This window comes from Lampetra planeri, chromosome 25 (assembly GCF_965212315.1).
Source record: "Lampetra planeri chromosome 25, kcLamPlan1.2.h2, whole genome shotgun sequence".
NCBI classification, from domain to species: domain Eukaryota; kingdom Metazoa; phylum Chordata; class Hyperoartia; order Petromyzontiformes; family Petromyzontidae; genus Lampetra; species Lampetra planeri.
In genome coordinates this window covers 6,703,116-6,717,095 of record NC_136131.1, presented here as the reverse complement: position 1 = coordinate 6,717,095, position 13,980 = coordinate 6,703,116, and the positions used below count along the sequence as shown (strand labels likewise).

Below are 13,980 nucleotides of genomic sequence, written 5' to 3'. Positions count from 1 at the left end.
GGGGGTCAGCGGCGTGACGTCGCCGCGTAAAAACACGGCGGAGCTTCCCTGAGCAAGATGGCGGAGAAGAATGCTGCGCGTGAACTCGACCCCCCCCTCTCTCCCTCGACACGTTCGTCTCTCTGTGGCTTGTGGAGGAAAATATAACGTTTCGGGCAGTGGCCCTCTACTGGCCATCATGCATTTAAAAAGAGCTTCACAGCTCATCGGATTTTTCAAAATATTCTGATTCTGACATGGGAATGCTATGAAGGACCATTGCTCGAAACGTCGTTTGTTATATACTTTAAGGCAGCGTTTATTGGCAACGGAACGTGTTGAGTTTAATTAATTTACTGTGCCCGTGCGCCACTGCCAACGCAGCAGTATCGCCACCATAAACCACAACAGAGTTTCGATTCATCGTATCGCTGATAGCGAGTAAATTTCACAATCGATCCAGTTGTAATCGCAGTTTTAGTATCGAGTACTGAATCCAGTTGTGCTGCAGCAGTTGCAGGTTCCATGCAACAAACGTAAACAGTTTATTGTGACCACGTGGATCGGGCGCAACTGATTTTAAACGCGCGCGATTCTATGAATGCAATACAATCACGGGAATTGATTATCCCCTGCAGATTCTCCCCCTGGGAATAGATTGAATCGTTTCACCCCTCACCATCGAGTCCGAGAGCTGATGTAAATACTGTATACATTAATGGATGTGCTACTGAAGAAGGGCCATTGCCCGAAACGTCGCCGATTATATTTTTGATCCTTTAAGTTTAAGACCACACACGCAGTCTCATTGATACGGAATTTGTTGAGTGTTGTTTTGAATAAATAATTAAATGACAATATACTATCTTCTTCTTGGTTATTTCGGTAAAGTCGCGTAGAAGGGAAATAATAAAATTAAAACATAAAATATGTTTTATTTTATTTCTTATTTTATGTTTTATTTTTATTATTTTATTATTTCCCTTCTACGTGACTTTACCGAAAGAACCAAGAAGATGAATCACTGCAGTCACGAAAGCTTTAAATCGAGACAATATACTATTTGAAGCACAGTACATACTTTTATATTTATTTTCTTAAATTACTTTTACATGTTTTATCTGAATGCCACACTGCTTATTCACGCCATAATCCCAACACACCAGGCGAATGATGACGTCGTTAACATTAATTAGGGTGACGTCACCCCAGCTGAGCGGGTGACGTCATGTCCGCAGAATTCACACGTGTCATTGTCCTGTGCCGACTGAATCACCCACCACCATCATCTTCATCATCCCCAGCTCTGCGTCCGCGTTGGCTTTAATCGCATGCGGCACAACTCCATAATCACTCAACGGCGATTTCCACCTGGCGGCTAACATCGTTTCCCGTTCTTCTCAAATGTTTTGTATTGAACGACTGACAGAGTCCAATAATAGCGGTGGCTCTTCGCCTCGGTGTTCAGTGTGTACTTGTGAGATAATTCGCGGACAAGTCGGGTACGAAGCTACCGAACAGAGGGGCGTCATTGCGGCCGCAGTCCCCTGAGGGCCTCACCCTGCTGCTGGCTCAGTGGGTAGTTAGTTGTATGATTATGCTGGTGATGTCTATACGGGTACAGTTTTATTACTGTTGCTATTATTATCACGATAATTATTAGTTCGCTGTCGAATGTGGCGGCTCTGCTCGAGAGCAGAGATACATTCCCCACGCTCGCAGCGGAATGCGGACTTTCCCTCTCAAGCCCATCAATCATCACCCATCCCTCGCCCTCCCGACTTACCCTTCTCCCCTCCCTAAACCCTCACCCCTCACCATCTCCCTTACCCTCCTGGCTCACCCCTCGCCCTCTTCTCACCCTAAACCCTCATCTCGCATACTCTTCCTCACCCTCCTGACTCACCCTCCTGGCTAACTCGCAAACCTTATCCTGCTCCGTGCTTCCTCCCTCCCTCCCTCACCCTTACTCTCTCGCCTCACCCCATCACCTCATCCTCACCCCGTCTCTTCACACCCGCCACACTCAGCCCCTCCATGCCGCTCCCCCACGCGCGTGGGTCATTGCGAAGGGATTCTTCCCACGCAGTCAGCCCGGGCGGACAGGCGCTCACAGACGAGGACAGGCACGAGCAGACAGGCAGACAGGCAGACCGAGAGACGGACACGTAACAAACAACAGAGACGAAGATCCCCCGCATAGCCATAGACTGTAGGAGCAAGTGCTGTTTGCGAGCACCTATGAAGACCGGGATAACAACACGGACATACATACAGACACATTCAGGCACGGACAGATATGGACAGCTTGAAATACACAGACAGACAGGCGTGGACACACAGACACACGTAGATAGACGCAGACAGGGGACAGACTTAGCCGGGCGCCTGCTCGACTGCTGTCAAATATAGCCTGGGTCGCAACGACAGACGCATGTCACCCCGCCCTGGGGTCCCGTCCCCGACACTCCGGCAGCACCGACCACATGGACCCAGGAACTCCCTCTCGTCGTATCCCCAATTCTTCCCACGGCTGCAGCTGCCACGGGCTCCACACGGCCCCATTCCCACCGAGGCACCCATGAATGCCACAAATAGTACAATGCAGTTTATTTATTTACCCAGGGATGCCTTACTGAGTCTCAAGCCGCTGCGTTTCAAGAGGGTCCCGCGGATAAATTTTAGGACGTCTGCTCGTGAATTCGATTAATGAGTGATTTGAGGTCGCATAGCACTTGCGCACGTAGTGTACACGTGTGCAACGGCCCTTGTGCCAATTCGCTGCTGGATTAGGGCACCACTCCACGTGGAGAAAGTCGTGGGACGTTGATGGGCCATACACATACTTTCCCGGGGACTCATACATACCCTTAGGTTTTTTTTCGGTAAAATCACGTAGGTAAAAATAATTAATAAGTAATAAAATAATAGAAATAATATTTAATATTATTATATTATTCGCCTTATTTTATTATTTATGTTAGTTTAAAAATGCGTTTTATTTATTTATTTCCCCCTACGTGACTTTACCGAAAAAAAACCTAAGAGTATGAATCCTTGCGGTCACGAAAGCTTCAAATCTAGAATTTCCCGGGGGCGTTTGGTAGCCTTTAGATTAACTGTGGAAACGCGAGTGTGTGAGGTCGTGGAGAGGAGGGAGGTGACGGGCGGGTCTGTTGGGTCGAGAGGTCGCGAGTCTCACATTGCAGACATTGTTGTCGTGATTAAAAAAAACAACGCGGTCCGTCTCTGTCCGGGGATATTTGCGTCCGCACGAAAGCATCTCTAAATCAACCCCGAGAGGAATTCCTCTTGTTTATGGAAACGCCACTGCAGTGTTTTATGTCGTCAGGGCTGTTTCTTGTTTCGTGCCGCCTCACGTCATAGCGGAAAAATAAAACCGAGGAATAAAACATGCATACGAGGAATAGCCAGGACAATGCGTTACAGCAAATGTGGGCTTATCTGCAGATGGCTCATCTGTATAGGATAGAGATACCCACTCGCAAGCGTGGGTTTTTTTCCAGACATCCGCCAACACGAAGTTAAAACTCATGAATAGAATTGACCAAGTATCCCAATATAACACATTCCTGCGGAGGGAGCTGGTAGGAACGTTCGGTTGCTCGGTCAATGGCCAGGGTCAACGGCGGCGTGGGGTATTCCGCAAATATGCCCGACTGTGAGGGCGGGCACAAGCCGGCCTGAGTAGGTTAAACGTTGAGTTTTATAAGGGCACCACGGGGTGACCAGCCCCTCCCCACCCAGCCCCACCCCACCCAGCCCCACCCCTCCCACCCCCCACCCAACCCCACCCTCCCCACCCAGCCCCTCCCCACCCAGCCCTCTCCACTCAGCCCCTCCCCACCCTCCCCACCCAGCCCCTCCCTGCACGACGGACACAATAATCCCCTGTGGGCTGGTGTAACCAGGAGGTTTCTACCAGTATATCTCTCATGAGGCCATGTTCCTGAAAAATGCTTCGAGTTATTTGCCCTTGTGAGCCTATGCCTGCTCAGTGTCTACATGTTTCATTCGATCAGCAGAAAGATTTGTTTGGAATGTTTGGATTTATTTCCCGTGTCCATTGGCAACATCAAAATAGTCCTGCGACTCAGCGAGGCTTTTCTGAGTAAAGCGTATGACTGTAAAGTGAATACGTATTTCCGTTATTCAGACCTATGACCAAATCACGCGGAATGCGGCCGATCCCATTAAATCTTGGAAGCTAAGCGGGTTGAACCTGGTTATGTTGTTGGGTGGGTAACCACCATGCACAGCAGGGTGTACTCGGCTACTGCAGGGCTACGTACTGGGCAGCAGAGGGTGGTGTAGCAAAATTCACGGTGCTCCCCACCTTCAACAACCCGCTCTGCCCAGCGTGGTGAAGTATGGTCATATGTAACACCCACGGCCCGCACGGTGTGGAGAGGCCCCATCCAGGCGTTGGGGTTTGGTTGTCCTCCAGGCCATTGTTCAGAGTGGTTGTTGGGTCGACTGCAGATGGGATCCGTGGCCTCGGTGCCAAGCCGACTGTGCGTGCGCTGCTTTCTACTTAATGGTTCCATCATCGGCACCATCGGCAGTTTTTTCACCTTGTTGAAAGGAGAAATACGCATACTCAATATGTCATGATTTATGTAAAAAAATGTTCACGTGTCTCCTATCCATATCGACACATACTGTGGGTGTATTTTAGCCACATCTACACATGCTGTGGATGTCTCTTAGCCGCATCGACACATGCTGTGGGTGTCTCTTAGCTGTATCCACACATGCTGTGGGGTCTCAGCCGCATCTACACATGCTGTGGGTGTCTTTTAACCACATCTGAACATACTGTGGGTGTCTCTTAGCCATGTCTAAACATGTCGAGGTGTCTGGACATCCACGATACCCACAGTGCCTACGCCCCTGTATATCAGTGGATTGGACTGACAGAGGGGCTGTACTGGTTTATTACCATCACTCAGATCATGTGTTTTCTCTACAGTACTTGGGTCTGGTCATTGCTCACTGGGTGTGGCTGAGCTGGTGTTGTAAGAGGAACCTTACACAACTTCCCTCCTCATAGCCTGGCGGGTGGGGGGCATTTTATGTGTGGCTTAGGAGTTCGAATTTGAGCTAGGGGTCAGAATCTGGGTTATGGATAGGGTTGGTGTTGGGGTTTAAATATCGAGTTAGGGCTTCGATAAGTGTAAGGGATTTGGTTTGTGTTATTATTTCAATAAAGGTTCGATTTAATTTTAGGGGTAATGATCGGGTTTTAATTATAGTTTGTTTAACTGTAGGGTTCGGGTTATAATTCGTGTTCAAGTTAGGCTTAGTGATTGGGGTAGGATTAGTTTTCTGGTAAAAGGTTTTTGTTTGGGTTAGGGATTAGTGTTTGGGTTAGGGATTAGTGTTTGGGTTAAGGGTTAGTTATTTGGAACGGGGTTATGGTTTTGGGTTTGTGTCTGGGTTTGGGGTTAGCATTAAGGGTTCTTGGTTATGTGGTTTGTGTTTGGGGTTTGACTTGGTGTAACCCAGGACGCCCTTGAAAAAGAAGCCGTGATTCACATGTTTCAATGGCAATGATACTTTGTCATTGCAATGCATTAGTTACACTAAAGCAAAACAGTCATTGTATTAAACTTTCCCTTTTGGAAACAAGCCTCGTTATTTAAGCCATTATAGCATTCATAATCGTCACACGCTGCATTAATACTTCGCCATCCTTGTAAGCGTCTCTCTTGCACAATAACATCATTGTGCAGAGTTACTCAATTGTGCAAGAGGGCCGGACACCAGAACGCCCAGATAGGCAAACGCGTTCAACTTCTGCCTAATCGGGCTCGAGGCGACGCGAGCGCCTCCTGTGGGTTACATTGCCTCCGTGTCTGCCACGTGGCTGTTGCTGCTCTGTGGAGCGATGTGAAGGTTGATGCAGATTGGAGTCAGAAACCTGATGAGGACATCAAATCCCCTTCAGATTTCTCTCTAAGTCCGTCACTCCCTGGGAGTCCTTATAACGATGCGCCGATTAAATTATTACAAATCGATCCTTTAAGCTCACGGTACATGTGAACGAATTGCGTAAAATTCGATGTTTTCCCAATTCTACGTCAAAGATGTGTGACTCATCCTGACATGATGATGTTAACCAAAATTAAACAAAAATTATATTTAATTGAATTGTGGTAATTGATTATTATCGAGGTAAGCAAATCGTAACATTCGGTGCCAGGGGACCCTCCTGACAGATAGTCTTGCGACTCAGTGAGACTTTTTTTGTAGGTACTGTAGTAAAAAATGTTTTGTTATATGCTGTGTTTCAAACGAGGACAAAGAGTGTTCCATTTCAACTCCCGCACTCATTAATGGGAATTGTCCAAACATCTCAAAGCGATAGGACCCTCTTGAAGAGTAGCCTTTCAACTCCGAAGGTTTAAACTGAGTTTGCTTTGCTTAAACAAATTATGATCAATATTTATCTCGAAAGGCAATTGTCTGATAAGAAAATATATTTTTGTTGTATACACAGCACGGGGTTCTGATTATGTTTGCCTTAAATTCAGCGAGGATTACAGCCGAGTTTGCTTTGCTTAACCCAAAACCCTCTATTATGGAGGATTACATAGTTAATTTGTTTCAAAGGTCACTGCTGCGAAAAACATAGCATCACACCGAGTCCATCTCCCTCCCACACGAGGACGGCAGTCACTCATTAATGGCACTGGCCAACCATTCCAGTGAAGGACTCTGCTTGAGAAGATTCTTGAGACTCGGCGAGGTTTCCCTGGGCAATCCGGCAAGAAGAAAATAAATAAATGCATTTCTATAAATACCCCTTCGAGATCACCGAGTCCCTGATTCCCCCACTCTAGCTCCACCCCGCAAATCCGCTCCGCCCCCACGTGTTTATTTTCGCGGATTTTTCACAGCTGATCGCGGTCACGCGCACGCGCACCGACCAATCGGCGCGGCGCTTGGGCGTGACGTCATCGTGTTGACGTTGCCTTATATGGTGCGGCCATCACAAAGCTGCTCAGCCGACGCCGTCTTCGCCGCCTCGGACCGAGAGCTTCGCCAGGCGACTTCTGGGATTTATATTTTGGGGTTTATTTTTCTTTACGGAGATTACGCGAGCGTCCATTGATCCGCAGCTCCCAGGCGAGTTCGTGAGGCGCGGCGCGAACAGTCGGCACCTCCCAGAGACGCCAAGCCGCGCGCGGGGCCTTTGCGGCCTGGTTTCATACGGGCCCCCGTGTGTTGTCTGCCCGCTTCTCGCAGCTTTCGAGCCGCTTCGTTGGCGGCAGTGACGCTGTGCCGAACGGCGACGGTCGTGTTGATGTCGTCGACGCGGATGTGCTAATGTTGGTTTGTGATTCGCTGTGAGAGTGGTTGCGGCTGTGGTGATGTCTAAATCGTTGTTTGTTCCTTTTAAAGAGCCACGTCGCTTATTGACGTTGAGATCAAAGGAGAGCTGGGGCGTGGAGACGGTGGTTGTTTGGGCTGCGGTGGGGGATCGCGGTGTTTCCGTGGTACAAAGAGTGGTTTCGTAACCGTATTAACTAACAGCGTTGTGTGGCGCGTGCGGGCAGGATGGGTCGCATTTTCCTGGACCACATCGGCGGCACTCGGCTCTTCTCGTGCGCGAACTGCGATACGATCCTGACGAACCGCTCCGAGCTTATCTCCACGAGATTCACAGGGGCCACGGGACGCGCCTTCCTCTTCAATAAAGTACTTGTACTGCCCCATGACCACACGCACTTCGGGATACGATTGTGGGGTTCAAAATGCGACCTCTCGCTTTTGTTATTGTCTTTGAGTTCGTTGGAGACATGGCGCACACAAAGGGGGATAGAACGAACACACCGTGGGGGTACATTACACGGACACTGAGCGATACGACACACTAGGACACGCGACCCACACACTGGGACACACTACCCAGAAAGTGGGAGAAACGACCCACACAGTGGGTGAGATGAGCCGCAAGCTGGGAGACACGACCAACACATTGGGACACACAACCAACATTGGGAGACACAACCAACACACTGGGAGACACAACCAACACACTGGGAGACACGACCAACACACTGGGAGACACGACCCGCACACAGGGAAACACGACCAACACACTGGGAGACATGAGCCACACACTTGGAGATACCTCCAAAACACTGGGAGACATCACCCGTACACTGGGAGATACGTCCAACACACTGGGCGACACGACCCGTACACTGGAAAACACGACCCGTACACTGGGAGACACCACCAACACACTGGGAGATATCAGACACACAATGGGGCATATGACACTACATTTAGAGGCATGACACACACAAATTAGAGACATGGCGTACAAAATTGTTACGATTAAACATGTTGGGATATGACACATGCACTGAGAGACATGATGGACATACCCTGTGAGACATGAATCCCTGAGAACACGACATTAGGATAATAATACATAATGGCCGATGGGAGAAACGAAACTCGGGGACACGGCACCTACACACCAGGAGGTTTCATCATGGAACAGATCCAGCTGTAATGGGTTTATTGACTGAAACGACGATACACAAACTGAGACCCGACCTTGGGTGATAGGTGACATGACATTCAGACCCAGGATTATAACACCCACATCTGCAACATAGACAAATCAACTGTTGGTGTAACCCTTAAAGCGCCGACAATGAGTGACCCCTGCGTTGTGTGCCGGCGCATGCCCCGGGCAGGTGGTGAACCTGTCGTTCAGTGAGGTTCAGGACCGGGTGATGCTCACGGGCCGCCACATGGTGCGCGACGTGAGCTGCAAGAACTGCAACAGCAAGCTGGGCTGGATGTACGAGTTCGCCACCGAGGACAACCAACGCTACAAGGAGGGCCGCGTGATCCTGGAGCGCGCTCTCGTGCGAGAGAGCGAGGGATTCGAGGAGCATGTCCCCGCCGACGGCTCGTGAGGGGAGATGGGAGGGCACCGTCGCACGCACGCGCAACTACAAACGCACGTCAACACACAAACAGGGTCAATGGTTATCTGTGGAAGCAGTAACGTTGGTTTAGCAAATCGTGTAGGCCAGGGCTTAATTGCAGCAAGGTCTGTTTGGGTTAGCGACCTAGAAAATGTTTCTGCAACCGGTAAACCTCTTCCTATGGCTGTGGATGTTATGTGCCACCTACTTCAGGCTACCAGCAAGTGGGAAACTGTTCAGTGAGAAACTAAGCCTCAGGTGTTGGTGTCTGGAAGCGAAAGCAGGTTTTTCCCTTGAGTTAAATCTAAATTTTCGCATTGTGGAGCTCGTAGAGTCAGTCGGGGCATTCCACCAGCCTCACGCATTGATTTTGCTGTTCCGTACGGCCAGTTGAAAGATACTTTCCCCATTTAGTTTCAATGAATACGTTCACTTCTGACAGGAAAAACCCTCAGGGAAACCTGACTCCTCTTGCAACTTACAGTTCCAGGCGCTGCCAGAACCTCGCTTCAGAACATTTTAACTTATTAAATGTGGAGACATATTTGCCTCATTTTTATAAAATGGGCAACGACTCAAATTAATGATGTTTTGATAGCTTGAACTTTGCGCTTCTGCATATTTCTATTTGCCTGACACACAAGGGCTCATTGGCTGCATAGCTCTTAATAACGCGGGGTAATTTTGCGTAAATCAAGACGCAGAGCATGCGGTTTGGCGACGTCTGCAGAACTGCAGTCGTTTGCATGCCTTTGCACTTCCCTCCTGATTTATGCGGTTGCCCTTCAGTCACTTTTTTTAGTCTGGTATCTAGATCTACAGCAACACACATACATTATATACATCTTTTATACGTATCTGCATCGAACGTTGCTTCGAATGTCGGGCACTAGAGTGCATTTGTCAATAGGCAATTAATGTTAGCTGAGCTGATTTATTTAGTTGATTTAAGACGTACAGTATATGAAACTAAATGTAAACTGGCTGGTTTACCCTATATGTTTATTAAGTGGTAGAGGGTAAAGTGTTATGTGTACAAGGTAGCTGTCAGTGATGTGTTGATGCATTTTCTTTAGCAATGAACAGGTGGCGAAAGTGCGATCGTTAGGCGGTAGCCGGGGGGTTTAGTTGCTTTAAACTAGCGAGGGCCAGGCATGATGCCGCTCGGAGCCCCTGCCGCACACACCTGCATGATCCGTGCTGCTTGATGGATCGCGTTAGTCAGACATGCCTCTGAATTTGGCTAAAATAAGCTAGTACCGAAACGCTCCTAAAACATTTTGTCTCGAGTCTCTCACGCACTCTGATGCCTCGGAGGACAGCTCTCGAGCAATTGCGCAATATTAAAATTGTTTGGCAGTGCACCAATTCTATAATTAAACAGTTCGACCTGAATGTTTCTTTTTAGGAGCAGCTTAAAGTGTCAACACACCATATTTATTGAAACGTGCACGGTTTTCACGTTGCGTTGGATAGGCTGTACAATGTAGGATTGTTCACACCTCTTGCTCCAGTCAGATCGGAACAAATTGTCCCCTCTTGCCTTGCCCCTTGCCTTCATCGTTAGCTATCATAAATCCACTGCTGGATGAAAGTCTCCCCAAGATCAAGCATGTTAACTGTGACTAGCCTAATGCGTTACATGTATATTTGTATATTAACATAATATATATTAATACAAATACATTAACCCCTTTGGGTCCTTCGCACGTGGAGGCACACGTTGATGACGTCACCTTCCCCTATTTAAGACCGAAAAACAGGAAGACATCCTCACACTTCTGCCAAAATACCTGAGGGTGCCGGTTGTAATCACCAGCAAAACATCCTCAATTGTAGACGTGGGCTTGCTCTTCGTTTTGTTCACGTCACAAACCTTACAAATTGGCTGTGCCAGGTGGAGGTGAATGCAATTTTACTCTTGGCCAGTTTGTGGTCACAGTGCCTGAAATCAGCCTCGGGCCATGAGGTGCCCCCATTGCCCAGGCAGATCACTCTACGCTGATAATTTTATTGGGGAAGGTGATTGGGACCATACAATTGCTGGGTTTATTTGTTCATCCAGTAGTGTATTAACCATGGCCGGTGATGCTTTTTCTTGAAAAGGCAGTTTTTTTGATTGAAAATTAGGTTCTTGAAAATGCAATGGCTAGACGACCTGTAATGATTGTCACTCAAGACTGACATATTTTTCAAGTTTTTACATTTAGGGTGCAGTGAGTAAGAAGAGTTGCATTCACTCGTGGAGTAATTTATTCAGATTTGAAACTCCAGTGAGTGCCAGTCACATTATGTAGGTGGCCCACTCCTGTGTAGACAGTGTGCATAATTATATATATTTATTTCAGTGGAACAAATCACCAAGGGACTTGTCATGATCACAGTCCAGGAAACAAATGCCACATTAATCATTAACACTGCCTGAGAAAATTTTGTAATAACGTATCAGGCAATGTCCCTACATCAGCGCAGAGCTGACATGGTGAGTAAATATCCAAATGGCCAGTTCAGATACCGATTTAGACATTTTAACTGTGCATACCAGTACAAGATGCAGTGTCTCATGGGTCATAGGCAAGTAATGTTCGTCGGGATTTATCAAGGTGTGCATGCAGTGAAATTGAAATGGCACCAACTTAATATCGAATGGTCCCAGAAAAACCCCTGTTCATAAGCGTCAGGATGCCATCGTGGTGTAAGCACACTGGACTGAGAATCCGAGATGTTGCCGGTTAAATCTCCCAGCACAGCTGTTGAACCATTGGGTAAAGTTTATTAAACCCCCACATCCTCTGTCCATCCAGCAGTATAGGTACATCACGGTTGGTCCACAGGAGGTCCTGTTTATTCAGGTAAAGTTTGGGTACTCTCACTTCTAAGATATCTGGCCAGCATGGAAAAGTAGGCCAAATACCCTCCAAAGGACTTTCGACTAGGGCTCCATCTCGTAGGGAGGCCTTTTGGCCAGCAGTGGTGTGAGAAAGCATTTGCAGGTCCTGCCCCTTTTCCTTTACCATAAGCGTGTGTGTATGTGTCTTGAGAGGCTCACCGATTATACTCCTCATGAGGCTGATTATATAGTTTGATTAATTTGACTCCTCCCAAGGCCAGGTGTTCATTATAAAACGTGTTGAGAATAATTGTGTCGGGATTATAATGGGGTGTGGTGTCCCAAATTTAGGACTGCGGAGGCAAGTTAACAACCACTTGAAGTGTTATTTGGCCTTGCTGGCCTTAAACAAAAAAAAATCGTTGTTTTTGATCCAGACAAAATGCCTGGTAAATATAATTTTACAAAGGAGTTCAACTCCTTGAACTGGACGGCATTGGTGGCAACAGTGTTTCGCAATCTCAGAGCTGTGGCTTTTGTTGCAACTGCCACCACCACCACCATTTGGCTGAGGGGTTGTCTGTAGCCGATTGCGAATTATTTGCCTTCTATGTTAAGTGCAACGTGTATGTAAGTTGGGCAACAGTTATACACGCACACAGAGCATAGTACATAGTATTGTGTACCCTGGTTTGCATTAGGCAGGGTGTTTATATTTAGTTTGGTCGTGTGAAATATGTTGGAATATAAAATAAATACATTTTAAACATTCCCTTGCGCGGCTTGTAGTTCTTTGTACAATGGTTCTGTTCACTGCAGTTTAAAGCGACTGCCTTCAACCAACCCCGAAGACGAACACTACTTTCATCCATCAGTGAATTGATCATCGTCATCAACCATTATCGACACTATTGGAGCCACTCTCGTCCGCTGCTTTGTTTCACAATTATGGCCCCCTTCTGGGAGGCTTGCCCATAATTGAGCCATGCCATGAGTCACCTTTGTGCTGCACAGGAACAGCTGCCAATGGGGCAGGGTTTCCCAAATTCCTCGCGACCCACCACGCGTTTAACCAATTTACTCCCCTTTCAAATACAAATTAACTCGTTCCACGCTGCACCCGCCCGATGATTGGTAATCGCGTGCCACGTGGTGCGCCATGCAATTTACGCCGGCATCGTCACGTGTAACACGTGCGCACGCACACACTGAAATCTCAATCTTCAATTTAATTGGCTCGATTAACGCACTGCGTTAATTACCGCGCGGTACAAGTTCTATAATGATTAATGCTGACCACAGTGGTAAAGAAAGCATCAATAATGAGCCAGTGCCCGTCAAGCGATCTCGGAGGAAAAAATACGCATTAAGGCGAGAATGAGTCTTCTCTTGCCGGGGACAGGCATGGGAAATTGCCGAATTTCCCAAATAACAATGGGATCCAAAATGTTCCGGAAGATGGGTTCGCCATTGTTTCGTGTGGCTGATGTTGTTGCAGAGTAACAACTACAATTTCACATTCAGGTGGCCAAGCCAGGCAACATCGTCCAAGGATCAGCGGAGTTGTATCGCCATGATGTCTCCTTCGTATTTGTGGATTGGGCATTGCGTCGTTATACATTGTGGACGGTCTCTCCTGGGTGACCACAGTCACGCACTGGAGTGCTTTTAAGTTTACTTTTGTGCATCAGGTATCCGCATCTACCATGAGCTTCGTGAATGATCAAATCCAGTGATCTGCGTTGGGTCTTTCACAAAGTGTTTGCGAGTTATTTTTAACTCCATTCAGTTTGTCGAGAGAGGTAATTGAGGTCATCAGCTGTCAACCCATACGGTTTAACCATATTCTTGTACAGGGGAATTGAGATTTCAGGTCCATACGGCGTACAGCCGTTTCAATACGAGAAACAACAACAAAATGTTTGTCTTCATAATAAAAGTTTTTAGGTTAGATCTCGTAAGTATAAATGTGTCTTAACCCTCCACGACCCGACACAGCCAGTAATGTGTCCCGTAAACAAAGCGCCAATTAGTTAATACTTCAGCCCACCAGTGTGTTGGAGTGTAAATCCACAACATTTACAATTTAAATATTACGCTTTGCTGGTAATTACATTAACCAGAATCGGGGGATTTGCCAGAATAGTGAAGCAATCCACCTGCTTCTGGTCTTAAATAGAGCAAGATTAGGTCATC

General features: G+C 47.4%; 1 protein-coding gene across 1 annotated transcript; it reads left to right on the top strand.

Annotated features, from left to right (window-relative positions):
• The first annotated feature begins 6,970 nt into the window (after positions 1 to 6,970).
• LOC144727342 (protein yippee-like 5) lies at positions 6,971 to 12,555 on the top strand. The gene is made up of 3 exons (XM_078606091.1): positions 6,971 to 7,131; positions 7,563 to 7,704; positions 8,718 to 12,555. Exons 2-3 carry the CDS (start codon positions 7,564 to 7,566, stop codon positions 8,940 to 8,942), a joined length of 366 nt encoding a protein of 121 aa, XP_078462217.1. The 5' UTR covers positions 6,971 to 7,131; position 7,563; the 3' UTR covers positions 8,943 to 12,555.
• Positions 12,556 to 13,980: the final 1,425 nt, after the last annotated feature.